This window comes from Terrapene carolina, unplaced genomic scaffold (genome assembly GCF_002925995.2).
Source record: "Terrapene carolina triunguis isolate 2854851 unplaced genomic scaffold, T_m_triunguis-2.0 Scaffold838, whole genome shotgun sequence".
In the NCBI taxonomy this organism is placed as follows: domain Eukaryota; kingdom Metazoa; phylum Chordata; order Testudines; family Emydidae; genus Terrapene; species Terrapene triunguis.
Window position 1 is genome coordinate 4,250,778 of NW_020665189.1, and position 14,343 is coordinate 4,265,120.

The following is a 14,343-nucleotide window of genomic DNA, read 5'->3' on the forward strand; positions in this document are numbered from 1 at the left end:
TAAGGTATGATTGTAGCATGGGTATGCCTACCCATGCTAGCTTTAATCTAGCTAGTGGGGATAATATTAGTGAATACATAGTGACATGGACTTCAGCATGGGTTACCCATCCCAGTACAAGCCTTCCAATGACCCTAATCATGTACTCTGGTTGCTGGCCCACACTGAAAACCCTACCACTGCATCTTCATATTATTGTTACCCACACTAGAGTAAAGTTGGTGCAGGTATGCCTACCCATGCTACCGTCATCCCTTAATCTGCATCATAGACATACCCAAAAAGGATAAAGCAACAAAGAGTCCTGTGGCACCTTATAGACTAACAGGTGTTAGTTTATAAGGTGCCACAGGACTCTTTGTTGCTTTTTACAGATCCAGACTAACACAGCTACCCCTCTGATACTTGACACCAAAAAGGATAAATTTCCAAAGCAGAATCTTTACCAGTATGATGGCATCAATATCAGAATAAAGATACTATTTCAGAATCTCTGTAGGTATGTTTTAGATCTTTCTTGATTTCATATTTAGCTGACAGATTCTCAGAGTGGTTCTCACTTAGACCTGTGTTTTGTAAACACTTCTGTAAAACAGATATACACTAACATGTGAAGGAACAGAGATAGAAGGCTTGATACATGCTAGATACCAACAGAGAAGCAATTTTTTTTCCCCTTAGCTAGCGCGTGAAGGGGAGTCAAGTATTTTACAAATAACCCCCAGCCCCACTGGAATATATTTCAGTTTGAATATTTACAAGAACATGGATATTTATGGGCCGTAACCTCAAACAGAGACCATGTTGACACACAGAAGTTCCACCAGTTTAATTTAGAATTTAAAAACAGCTTAATCCTGGTGTGGAACTTAAACTGACATATCAATTCAGCTTAATTTAGAAAGCTGTAAGAAGTGTGCCCGCACACTTTACACAAGTTTACCTAAATCAATTGGACTAAAAATATGTATTTTTATTAAACTAGTGCAACTTTCTTAGTCGGACAAGGCCTAACAGTTCAGAATTCACCAGGTCTGGGGGTGAGTGGACAGATGCACAATGGAGTGCCTAGACACCAGGATAAGTGCTGGGCCCCTCCTTCCATCCCTTCAGGTGAAATTGTAAAGTAGAGAAGTTCAAGCATCAATCCACTCCAGGCATCCAATTCTGGGGGGGGGGGGGGGTTAGCATTATGTTAATTGTACCTTTTCCCTCTTGCAAAGATGTGCAGAGGTTGGGGAGCTGCAACACATGAGCTTTGGACACTAGGAACCATCTGCTTAGGTGAAGGCAGTAGTAGTGGGTAGGACCTCAAAACTCTCCCCTTCAATTAGGTGACATGGGAAACTGAACTAATTCCCTCACCATAGCACCAGTGGGTGGTGATGGTGGATGAAAACTTAGACTTGTCTTCCCTCCCTAGACCAGATGGAGCAGCGTTCACTGAGTGTTTAGAACCCCCACGGACCCCATATAGGACGTTGATGGGTATACACCCCCCCCCACACACACCCCTTCAGGTTATACACGTGTTTGGGAGATTAGAGAGTGGGATTCCTTCCATTCTTCTCTAGGGAGAGAAACCCATCATCTCATCACAAGACTAAGTGCTTGGAACCCCTATACCTCCTCCTCCTGAGTCGGGGTAGCAATAAGTGAGTGCTGGGAACCTCAGACACTCCTTAAGACGGAGCACAGAATAGGTTCAGTGTGGCCAGGTACTGGAAGCCACCACCCTCCCACGCTATATGAGAGAAAGGCTGAATACTAAACCCCTCCCCCACCCAGACCATCAGTCTGAATAAACAAAAGTGGGTGCTGGGACCCCATCTCCCCGAGACTGGGTGCAGATGAGGTGCTCAAATCACCCCCTCCCAGCCGGGAGGGAGGGGCTGAGCGGCTGAGACCCTCCTCCCAGACTGGCTATGAAGAGAAGAATGTGGGGGTGCCGAGCCCCACAGACTAGGGGCACAATGGAGGAGTTTGGGTGCGGGGCCCCGCCCCCATTCCGCGGGCACAGGGCTGGTACTGGGACCGTCCCCCGCTCACGACGATTGGAGGCACATAGCGAGACGAGCGGTTGGATGCTGGGAGGCCCCCGCTCCTGGGTGCACAGGAGGCTGAACACTGGGACCCCCGGGCTCGCTGTTGGGTTCTGGGCCCCGTTTTACTGAGCACAGAAGGTCAGGCCCCAGGTCGCCGCTGCCGCTGCGAGCCGGCCTAGGCCGGTCAGGAAGCGGCTGAGCGCAGAGAAGCCGGGCCCGGCCATCGGTCTCTCACCTCGGACACCTCGTCCTCATCGCTGCCGGAACCGCCGCCGCCCCCACTCCTCAGCACGGCGGCCGCCAGCTTGAAGTCGAGGGCGGCCTCTCCAGCGTCGGGCGCTCCGGGGCCTCCTGGCCCGCCGGGCCCAGCCTCCCCGAAGAGGCGCACGGCCCGCAGCCCCAACGGGGCGGGCCCGGCCGCGACGGGGGCCTCGGCAGTGGGGGGAGCACGGGGAGTGACCGAGTCTATCTCCTCGTCGCCGACAGGGGCGGCGGTGCCGTCTGTGAGCATCGCGCTTATCCGGGGCCGCCGCTGCTCTCACAGCCCAGCCGTCTCCGTCCCCTCACAGCACCAGCAGCAGCGCCACTAACTTCTCACAACCAAACGAGACTAGAAGCGCTGCACCGCCTACCCACCCGCTTCTGCCACTCTCATTGGTCATGTTCGGTCTGAGCCTCAGCTCCATTGGACAAAACCCCCGCCACTCATCTTCTCGTCACGCGCTCCAATCATGCTGCCTTGAGAGCACACGCCGAGGCGGTTTGTACTCGCTGCCCCGCCCCGTTCTCATTCGGTCTCTTCCTGAATTTGAGGAAATCTGACTGGGCATCTGGCATGTCAGTCAAGCCCCTCCCGGGACAGCTGGAGACTGATTGGATAAAATATCCGTCGGTCAACTTATTTCGAGATTTCCGGACTCCGATTGCTTAGATAGTCCATCAGTCATACCGCACAGCTCTTGGCGCCGAATGATTGGCTTGTCTCCCAATCCGTCACACACTCCCCTTTGACTCCTTCTGAAGGTCTCACTCAGTGAGACCAGGCTCCGCCCCCTACTATGATTGGACGATAGCCATGTCTGTCAATGATAAGTGCCGTGCCCTCCTTTCCCAGCCACCTGCCCCAGCCTACCCTGCAGTGGAGATATAACTGGATGAATGCGGTGTCAATCACTCAGTCCGCAATTCCGTCTGCTTTCCTTCCCCTTCCCCACCCCCACGCTGAGTCCAAGGGTGGCCGCTGCTGACACCCGCATGGGCCCCGCCCCAACTCTGCGAGTCCCGCCCACCGCGATGCTCACTCCCTTGCCTTGCCCCTAGATGCGGCCGTGTTCTCCTCCTCACGTGCCCCCCCGTGCGATCTCCGCAGGGCGCCTGCCCTGCCACAGCGAGCTCGGCCCCTTCGCGCCCCAGCTGTGTTCGCAGCGCCCATGCGGCAGGGGCGCTCAGTCCGCCGGACGCCAGGCGGTTGGTGGGGGCCTATTCAGCGGGGGAAGTTCCCCAAGGACCTACTGCAGCCGGGATCTCTGGGACCCAGAACCAGTCCGGCACTGGGAGCTGGCACATGCGGGAAGCGGAGCTGCCCCGGGGCCGGGAACCAAGCTCTGCGCGCATAATAGCCATTGTTTCCCTCTAGTTACTTGGGGTTTAACCTGCTCTGCCGGGGCGGGGGAGGTGCCGAGCTGTGAGAAATGGCTGGCGTGCCACCTGGCTTCTCCTTCCCCTGCAAAATGCCTGGGTGTTTTCTGCTTCAGTGCCAGCTGTGGACCTTACTAGTCCACAGGTTCATCTCAGTGTGACATTCACTCTGAAACCTAACAATGACCCTGTACCCAGCAGCAACCTTATGTTCTGTTTTGTTACTGATCACTGGGGGCGCGGGGACATCCATTCAGTATGCTTTTCCATTGTTGGAGGGTGGATGAGAATCTCTTTTATTGGACCAACTTTTCCATTGTTGTTGGACATACCGGTGAGTACAGGGAGGCAATGGAAACAATTGTGCTCTCTCTATATCCATCTAAGGTGACCAGATGTCCCGATTTTATAGGGACAGTCCAGATTTTTGGCTCCTATTACCCCTCACCCCCTGTCTCGACTTTTCACATTTCCTGTCTGGTCACTGTATATCCATCAGTTTAAAAACCAGGCTGCCCTTTCATCCAGGCCTCAGTGCCTGTTCTCTGACTGGATTTCCCACTCTGATGGAGGGGACAGAAGTGCGTTGGGGCAGGGCTTTCCCCAGCCCAGAAGTTGGAGAGAAAGGATGAAAGAAATGACAGGCATTTGAGTTTACTTCCTCCGAGGAAACATATTTGCCAGCAGTTCTAGTTTAGCAGGATCTCATCCAAATTTCTGTCCTCGGTCCTACTACTGTCTTGTTCTTCCCTAGGGATTCTGATAGGTTGGAGCCATTCTTGTCCCTCCAGTTCTCATTGCCTGCTGCCAGTTTGTTTGCTGCGTGGGTCTCCCTGCTGCAGCATAGTGGTGAGAAGTAGCAGGGTAGTCATCCAAACAACCCTAGCCAGCAGGAACCGTCCCATCCAGTGCTGAGGGGGAAGGAGAGGAGAAGGCTGAGGAGGAGGGGCAGAAGGAAAACTCATGTCTACCATAGATCACAGGAGCCTGCAGAAATAAGGGTTGAAGAGAGGAGTTCCCTAGTGGTTGGAGCACAGCTGTGCCCCCAAAAGGTTGGGCTACATCAGGTTGCAGTTTGGTCACTGTCAAAAGGCTGAGTTCCTGCCGAGGACACAACTGTCATTTGTTTTTCTTTGTATAAGAGACTAAATAATTGGATTTACTGTCAACTGCCCTGGCAGAAAAGGAACTTGTTTAAAAAGGACACACTCTGGTTAAAAGCCACCTGTTACGAATACAGTATATCTGTATTCACCTGTGCTACTAACAACACCTTTGGTGACCAAAACTGCAGTGATTTTACAAATCTCCTATACTTTTTACTGCTCAGGCCATTTAATCACCTGTTAAAAATGCAATCACCTTAGACAACAGCAAATAGATAAATCAGGTTCGCTTTTAATTCTAGTCCGTTTCCCTTTGGTTCCAATCCCTAAGCACTATGCAGTTGTATTTGGAGAGCAAGCACTGCAGGAAATCTTGAAAAAGAGCGAGAAAAAACTATGACAACACATTGCCACATCCATGACATTTCCCAATGTGGGATTTTGTAAAATCTCTTTTCCAAAACCCAAATGTTTCAGCTTATGCTACTTTAAGGCTATTCCAGCCTTGCAACATAGTGACATTCTGCCTCTTGCAGGCACAGGCAATGGGCTGGGCAGCTAGAGACATCTGCAGGAACTCAACCAGCATTCCTCACAGGGATCCTGGACATGCATGTCAGAGTAACAGTTCCATCACCATAAGAGAGAGCACAGCCTGCTCCACTCTGCACCTAGACAGCGCTGCAGGGTGTGTAATGCCACAACAAGGACAGCAGCCTTTCATTGAGGGAGAGGAGGTGACATTCGAGGAATGTAATGTTGGTGAAAGGTGCCAGCAGTATAGCCTTGGAGACTCTCCTCTCTGCATCCAAAGAGCAGCACAGGGATATCCCATACCAGTGTGCCCCAACCCTGTGACTTGGAGGGACCTCCTTGCAGAGCTGGCCCTATATTTTGTCAGGCTTTGTGTGATAACACGTGACAGCCACATTTAGCCCCTTGCCAAACTATGGCCATGTCCCACATCTCCATGTGGCACCAGAGTGGACTGATTTCAACCAAAGTGATTTAAATCTATTGTAATCATGTTTTTCATTTGTATTTTTAGTTACTTTCCTAAGGAAACATTGATTCTCATTAGTTGGTAACCATTAAAGAAGGCTGACTTTCAACTAAATACAGCGTCTCCACTAAATTTGGTATTTTTTTTTGCTAAGCAGGAGGACACGCTATATCTATAACCATTTATTTATGCAATTATATAATTTAACATACATTCAGATTCTTACTTTTTCAATGTATTATTTTAGAAAATGGTGAACAGTACATTTCTTATTTACTGGAAGATTTTTTTTTACTTTTGATTTGTGTCAAGCTTTATTTGAATGGAAATTCAAATTAAATTAAAATGCACAAAACAGCATTTATTATTAAAATAAAACTACCTTACAAGTGCAGGATGCCCGAGGAAAAAAAGCATATCAAAATTAAAAACCTTTTAAAATGTGGTGTTGCAGCCATGGCTGGTCCAAGGATACGAGAGGGACAAGGTGGGTGAGGTGACGTCTTTTATTGGACCAACTGCTGGTGGTGGAAGGTACAAGCTTTCAAGCTATACAGGACACTGGTTTCCTTCCCCAGATCTAAAGAAGAAATCTGTGAAGCTCAAAAGTGCATCTGCCACCAACAGATTGGTCCAATAAAGGATATTATCTCAACTACCTTGTCAGTAGACAGAAGGTGGAGCCACAGTGCCATGCTCCTAGCTAGGCTGGAAGTGGGGGAAAGGGTTAGTTCATGTGACATCTACTACAAATATCTCACTATAGAGGGGAATCAGGGATGGTTCTTTGGCTGCCAGGGTGGGTTTGCATGCATGAAGCAGGGCCCTGTGCAGACACCACAGCTGCTGTTGCTTCTACTGGCAAAAAGAGAGTCCTAACGAGCAGAGGTTTCTTCTGTGCACCTGCCCACGGAAGCCTCTTGTCATGGCCCATGCGCTGAGGTACTGGAGTGCAGGGAACTTTGCTGGCCCACCCCTTCCCCACATGGCTGAGCTGATCCCCCTGTCTGCACCATGGCTGGAGCTAGGAAGAATACAGGAGAGATTCCCTATTGTGGGGCACTTGGCAAGTCAGTTCCTGCATACAACTGGGCATTGACCCATAGGAAAGCACTAGATCTATCTGGGCCAATACACTGTCTACACAGAGGAGTCCCCCTGTGCAGTGCTAGAAGCATCCTGGCCAACAATGCAGCACTGTGCAGAGTCACAGTCCAGGTTTTCCCATGATTGTCTCTTTTTTGAAGTAGTTGTCATGGGAAATCTGTGAGACAGCTCAGTACACATTGCCAGCTGTCCAGATCTAGGGGCTCAGGATCATCCTGGATGTCACACTCCTCCCTCAGGCCACCCCTGACAGCATCCAACAACCCCAGCTCCTCTCCCAGCCATGGATCCTTGCCACAGAAGAGAGGCATTTGTCTCTCCTAAACATAGACTACAGGCAGATGCCGCTAAGCTAAGTTGGCGAATCCCTTGGGAAACATAATAGCCGAGATGATGGGGCAAACACCAGCTTGCACAATCAGAGAGGCTTGACAATGGACTACAGCTGAGGCTGCTTCTGGGCCCTGCCACATCCAGCTTCTGTGTCTGAACTTAATAATCCTTAGACTACCGAACCTCAAACTATGCAGCTGCATCCAGCTCACCAGGGCACCGGACCCTGCTCTCAGGATCTGATTAGAGCCATGCAGTAGTAGGCCCAGCATGTGCGACATATTGCTGCATGGGGCTTGTCATGCCGTGTAAATAGACAGTGACGTGGAGTCCTTATAACACAAACCCCATGATGCAGCATCAGGGTGCCCTGAACTGATTATTTTGTGAGATGCCCAGAAGCCACAGGAACAGAATTTATAATAATGATACAGGTGGTAATAATGATGAGGCTTTCTCCAGTGCCATTTGGTAATGAACTGGCTACTTTGCAGCTCATAACTCCTGGCACACCTGTGTAGGCTCAACCTCCGCCCCCCGGAGCAGGGGACCAGTTTGGAAAGCTCCTCTAAGCTGAGCAGATAGTATTAGCAGGGATCAGAGCAGGAGAGACAAGGACCCTACACAGAGAGCAATTACATTGAAAACCTGCCCTTGTGCATGTGAAATGAATAGTTCATGTGACTAATTCAGACTGCTGCACTGAGTTCACCACATGCCGTCAGACAGTGCCATGCCTATAAAAGTGGAGATACACCACAGCATTCACCTGGAGGGCAGGCTCCAGGCCTGCCTGCTGGCAGGAAGTGCCAGCAGAGCCCAGTCCAGGAGCAAGTGCCACACTCAGGAGTTTGTTTGAGGGCTGGGAACCTCCTCACAAGTTTGTCACCAAAGTGTAGCAAGGTGCTTCTGGCTAGAGGACTATTTTGAGGTGGATAATGTGTGTGTTGGAATTTATCCATGGTGTGGCTTCCTAGGGCCCTTGCTTTCAGCTGGAAGAAAGAGAAAAACTTGAACTTCAGAGGTGTGAGGCAGCCAATCCTGGAGAAAGGCTGACTAGAGTGAAGAAATGGGGTGGATTTGGGGGTAATTAGCAGGTGTTGGGGCACTTTGAGGGGTCTGGCACTTGGAACCTTTAGGGCTGGATTTTGTTAGTGAATTTCTCATAATGACACTGAGGCTAATGAGTCTGTGCTAGTGAAAACATTTTTAAGAGGGGCTTGCTAATCCTAGGAAGTAGAGTACAATGGGGCTAATGGCACACAGCTACTGCATGCTATTCCAATGATACTGAGGTTGGTTTAACTGAGACTCACAACAGAGACTTGAGCCAAGTTAGTAAATGAGTTGCCACCTTACTATTGATACAAGGCCTGGGTGGGTGGAGAATCCAGAGGAGTGTCCCAGCACTACCTAGCACTGGAACCTTACTCTGTACACCTGTCTACAAGGCAGTGCCAGCGCTAGGCATAATCAGACTAAGCCATTGCTTAGGGCCCTGAGCAGCTCAAGGGGGCTTCCATTCGCTTTTATAGTATGTGTTGTGTGTGGGTTAGGGCCCCCAATGGGGTAGCACCGCCTCTGCTGCAGGGAAATTGATGGTATGGTTAAAGCATAGAACTGGGACTCAGGCTAGGTCTGTTCTGATCTAAGCTGTGCCACATACTCACTGTGTGGCCTTGGGAAAGTTACTTAACCTCCAAGAATGAGGACGATGCTCCTTTACAGTGGTGGGTTTTTTTGTGGCATGCTTTGTGAGCCTTGAACAGAAAGTGCTCTTTAAACACACAGTGTTCTTTTGTACACACCCAGTGCCTCTAGCATTGTTGCATGTACCATGTGCTGTGTAATGACAGGAGACGACTCAGTGTTTCTCACACTAAACCATCTCTATATTAAGAAATGCTTTACAGAGGTGCTGCAACTGCAACTAGCATTCAAGCCATGTGCTCACAGACTGATTTCCTGCTGCCTCCTCCAAACATTTCCCTCCTATAACCTGTGCTCCATCCTTCAGGTTCCAGGCAGGTTGCTACAACCATCACCTACAAAAGTTCACTTGAATAAGGGCCCTGTTTAGGGGGACTTTATAGTTTAGGCTTTGTCCACACCCAAACTTGCACTAATCTAGTTAAAATGGTGCAAACCCCTATATGAACACTCTTGAAATGGTTGAAAATCAGCTTATCAGCATATCTGTGCAAGTTTGTGTGTAGACAGCCGCAAACATCTCTGACGTTTCTGCTGAAGCAAACCAACAGTGAGTATGTGGATGCCTTTCTATCTCGGCAGGAACTAGATACTGCTATAGTTTCACATCTCTATCCCCTCTATTCATTGTTGTATTGATTTAAGTCTCTCCCTGTTTCTATTGCAATACTGGTAAATGGCAGAAGATTTTGGTGGCTCCTAAATCACCATAGAGGCCAATCAAAGGCCATATAATGCTATAACATTAGATGTTTCTCTATGTTATCCCAGAATATCCTTTAAAAGACAAACTCAAGGCCCAATCTTGCAAGCCCTTCCCCATACAAACTGTCCTTACTCACATGAGCATTTCAGTCATGTCAAAGGCACTGCTTACATGAGTAAGATTAGTCACTTGAGTAAGGAATTGTAGTGTCATACGTGGCTTGTGGTACAAATGATACAGAGGAGTCACTTCACCCATGACTGAAATGCAGCTACTTCTGTGGTGGGACTCATCAGCTGTTTCACAGCACAGAGCAACACCACATAACAATTTAGGTTGGGAAGTGAAGAATATTATATCCAATTGAAACTACTATGGGGGATAGCTGGGGGGAGGGGGGTTAAGGCAGGTGGAATGTTATTTATCAGAGTTGGAATTTGGCCTGACTCTATTCACTAGTTATTTGAAAAGTACCTCAGCAGTTTTGATCCCTGCAATTTTCAATCTCAGCCTGATGGATGAAGCATCACAGCTCCTGGGCTCAAATACTTGTCAGGTTGTTTTTGTTCAAATTTCTATTAACTTGTAACTTTCCTCCCTCTGTCATTATTACAAACTAATTATTAACAATTTTCTCTGTATAAAAATAGCCTTGATCCTGCACATTTCATGTGTCAGGAATCCAAGCCAGATAAAGAACAGTTCAACCATGCGGATGTGATTTCTGTAGAGGGAGCTGGTGAGAATTCACTGAGCCAAACTCAGCAAGGAAGCAGAGGTAAAATGAGCCCTTCAGACTCTTCTGGAATTTTAGTTTTATTCTCCCCTCCCAGGTGTGGGAATCTTGCCCCAAGAACATTCCATAGATGCCATTCATATTACATATCCTCCAGTGCATGCCCACCGCTGCTAGCAGACTGGCTGGTAACCAGTGCAATTCCTCACCCAGGCTGCCTGGGTGATGACTGATACAAGTGCCCCACTGGCCACCCAGCTAGCTACTAGCATAATTCCACTATTGGGTGCCATCTGAAGACGAGCAAACGCCCCCTGTTGGGTGCCCTGCATGATTTCTCATCTGGCCACCAGCAGAGGAGCAAGCCCTGGCCAGGAATGAATGGTGACTCTGCACTGCTCCCCATTTCTGCAAAGATGCTCCACGATCCAGAGAAGGTGTGAGCCACCGGCTACCTGTTCAGTGAGTAGTGCAGCTCACCTCATGAGTGGGGCATGGAGGGGGGGCACATGTCCCCATACTGGCTGGTATGATCGCTACCCCCGCCCCCCAAACATCCACATATTACCACCCTGCTCTACTCTTGCCTGACCTGGATGTGCTTCTGAAACCAGGAAAACGTAAACCAAGGGCAGGAGAGTCACAACGACACATGCAGTGCGAGGGGCAAAATGATACATCAGCTCCAAGGCAAACACGCTGAACAGTATACTACTGCCTGCAGAGGACTGCCTGCAGAGAGCAGTACCAGGAACAATGGCGATCCTGCAGCATAACATGACTGCACTTCCCCAGAGGCAGGAGAGCAGCTTTATTTTTTGCTGTGTATTATTAGCATTTCACACATATCTTTTTGTAATCTGATACCTACCTAGCAGGCCTCACCTAACAAAGGGCTACACACAAAAGCCACGTCTGCCTACAGAAGCTGGGCCAGGGGGCTCTGAGAGCACTCGACCTGGGGTCTCTGACTACCAGAGGGATGCAGACAGTGTATTTATTTTGTATTTTAAAATGCTTATAACCATGGGGCCAGAGTCTGCTATCAGTTACACCGCAGAAATCAGGAGCAGCTCCACTGGATAGGGTTACCATATCTGAACTTTCAAAAAAGAGGACACTCCATTGGGGGGGGGGGTAGCCCAGCCCCCTAGCCACTCCCTCCCACTTCCCGCCCCCTGACAGCCCCCCAGAACCCCCGACCCATCTAACCCCCCCTGCTCCCTGTCCCTGACTGTCCCGACCCCTCTCCACACCCCTGCCCCCCTGACAGCCCCCCCCGAACTCCCAACCCATCTAACCCCCCCCACTCCCTGTCCCCTGACTGCCCCCCTTCTCCAACTCCCTGGCCCCCTTACTGTGCCGCTCGGCTTAGAGCAGGTGTCTGGCTCCGCGCCCCAAGGAGCGCCCCGCCCCGCCCGAGCGCTGCCGAGCGGCGTGCTGAGGCTGTGGAGGAGGGGGGGAAGCGGGGGAGGGGCTCTGGCCGCCGCTGCCAGCCCCGCCGCCGCCGCGTTCCCTCACAGGCGCACAGCCCCGCCCCCCAGCACTGCCAGGCGGCGTGCTAAGGCTGCAGGGGATGGGGGGAGCCGGGAAGGGACTTTGGCTGCCGAGACCCCAATGCGAGCAGTGCTCGGCCGCCCTGTCAGCCACATTTCGGTCAATAAATAGCCGATCGGGGGGAAATCCCGGACATTTTTAGTTTTTTAGAAATCCCCCCCAGACAGCTATTTAAAGAGCGAAAAGCCGGATATGTCCGGGGAAACCCGGACGTATGGTAGCCCTACCACTGGAGTACCACCAACACGAAACTGAGGAAAGTGATACTAGGCCCAAGGCCTAGTCTTGCACCACTGAGATCAATGGTAGTTTTGCCACTGGCATCAGTAATCACAGGATGAAGATTTAAGTGCTTTCCTATCTGACAGTAAACACATCTGTGGTGCGGGGCGAGCATGGTGCTAATACCATGAGAAAGAAACGACCAATGCAAAGCAAACTATAAAGACAGCATGAACCCAACTGGGAGCCTGATCAACTCCTGCTTTTGGGGCCCGCCCAATGCCTCCCTGGGGTCCTGTTTGTGCTGCTCTTGTGGTGCAAAGGAGACTTAAAGCTGCCGTAAGGCAGCCTAGGGTAGGGAAACCTCAGATGGCATAGGACTGGTTACACCAGCCCTTCTTGACCCCACAGGTGTAGAGGATCTTTTGGGGTAGGCTGGGGCATGTCAGCAGGGAGATGGAAGCAATTCCAGTTTATGTGGCAGCCTGGGGGGACCTTTATGTGCCAAAATGAGTCAGTGCAGCCTCAGGATTGCTCTAACTTTGTGCTGCAGCCTGGTATGGATCCTCCAGGTGGGGAGATCATAGAGGGAGCATCAAAGACTGATGCACCATCCCTTTCTTGGGAGGCGCTGAGCATGGCTCTGGTGCACCAGGGAATCTTCCCCATTTTGGCTTGGTGAACGGCTCAGTGTTCATAAACTAGCTCTTCCTCACAGCATTTTTAAAACCTGGGATGGGGATAATTTGCTTTGGCTGGCTAGAGCTAAAGCCCTTTTAACACTCAGACATACAGAGAGAAACAAAGATAAATATGTCTCTAAGAAACATGCTGGAGAGGGTTGGGGAGAGCGTAGAATAAAAGGTATTTTCCTCTGGATCTGATGGAACATCCCAGTGTACAGGCATCCTGGGCATGGATTTAAAACCCCATCATGGTTGTAGCAAAGATGACGCCACTTGGTCATACTCTGGGGGCCCCGGGTATAAAGACTGCACCATAGAAAATCACTCACACCCCCTGAGATCAGGATTCAGGCTGGCAGGACCAGATTAAGGCATAGTCTCTGTAGGGTTACACTGAGAGCCCCAATCCCTAGAGTCACAGAACAGGAGCAGCCAGCTCCTGAGCACCCCCTCCACAGCCAGACTGTTTTGCCCCTTCAGGGCCCTTTAAATTCACAGGTCAAAGGTAGCTCAAACAATCCCCACAAGGGGGCCCACTTATTGAGTCCTCAGGTGTGTATTAGCTCCCTAGGCCCCAAGCCCTGCTCGGTGTCTCTCTTCCAATAGCCCAAAAGAGCACAGAGGCTTGGAAAATAGAACACAAACTCTCCCAGCCGTTACCCAAGTTTCAGGTGGGCACAGCCCCGCCTCCCTGAGGGTCAGTCTGCTTCCCAGCACCTCTTCCCTGGAGTTTGCCCTTCTCAGACAGTGCTCTCTCCCTGCCAACTCAGGGCCCTGCAGTATCTGTAGGCTTGGCTGCACTTTACCCTCTTCGCTGCACCTTCCTGTTCCTTTTGTACTGGAAGCCCCATATTCCTCTCAGGTGGGGCTCGTCCTGGAATCAGGGCTGACTTAGCCCCAGGCTCTCCAGCCCTTGGGGCAATGCACCCCATTCCAGGTCACAGGAGGACAGCAGGATAACAGCTTTCTTTAAATCATAAACATAGCCCATCTGGGTATGAAGAAAAGCTTGAAAATATGATTAGAGTGTCATGGAAGCAGCAATATCTCCCTGAGTTGCAGTGAGGCTGAAATACCAGCTCTGGGAGGTGTGACTTACCCCATTCCTCCTCCTGTGGAGTACTAAGCTCTGAAACCTGCTCTGGAGGCCTTGTCAACACCAGCTCAGCAGAGGACACTCTGTGGTCTGGGCCCTCATTGTTGGGTGGTGTCAGCAGGGGAACCTCCTCTTCCCAGAATCCTCTGCTTGGGTGGGTGGGGGCTGAGTCCTCCCTCCTCCAGGATGGACCCAAGCCTGCCTGAAGATAGGATGTGGGGAGTCACATCCTGCCAAAATAGGGGGGACCTATTTTGACAGGTCTAGTGTGGATGGCCTCTGTCATGACCACCCTAATTAGGGGCGGGGCCACTGTGCACAGGCATGGCTACGGCACACACGTGTGGCCAGGAGGGTGCCCCTGAGAGGGTGTCCCTAGCTCCTGGGCTTGCTTTAGT

The 14,343-nt window shown here is 50.6% G+C and overlaps 1 protein-coding gene across 14 annotated transcripts in view; it reads right to left on the reverse strand.

The window, feature by feature from the left end:
* The window catches only part of LOC112102600 (ankyrin repeat and KH domain-containing protein 1), a 193,486-nt gene extending 190,856 nt beyond the window's left edge, over window positions 1-2,630 (reverse strand). For all 14 annotated transcript variants that reach the window (XM_024193983.3, XM_024193985.3, XM_024193986.3 and 11 more), the window contains exon 1: window positions 2,281-2,630. In XM_024193983.3, coding sequence (XP_024049751.1) covers window positions 2,281-2,556 — 276 coding nt within the window. In that variant the 5' untranslated portion in view covers window positions 2,557-2,630. The remainder of the gene's footprint in view (window positions 1-2,280) is intronic.
* Between the last annotated feature and the right edge of the window lie 11,713 nt (window positions 2,631-14,343).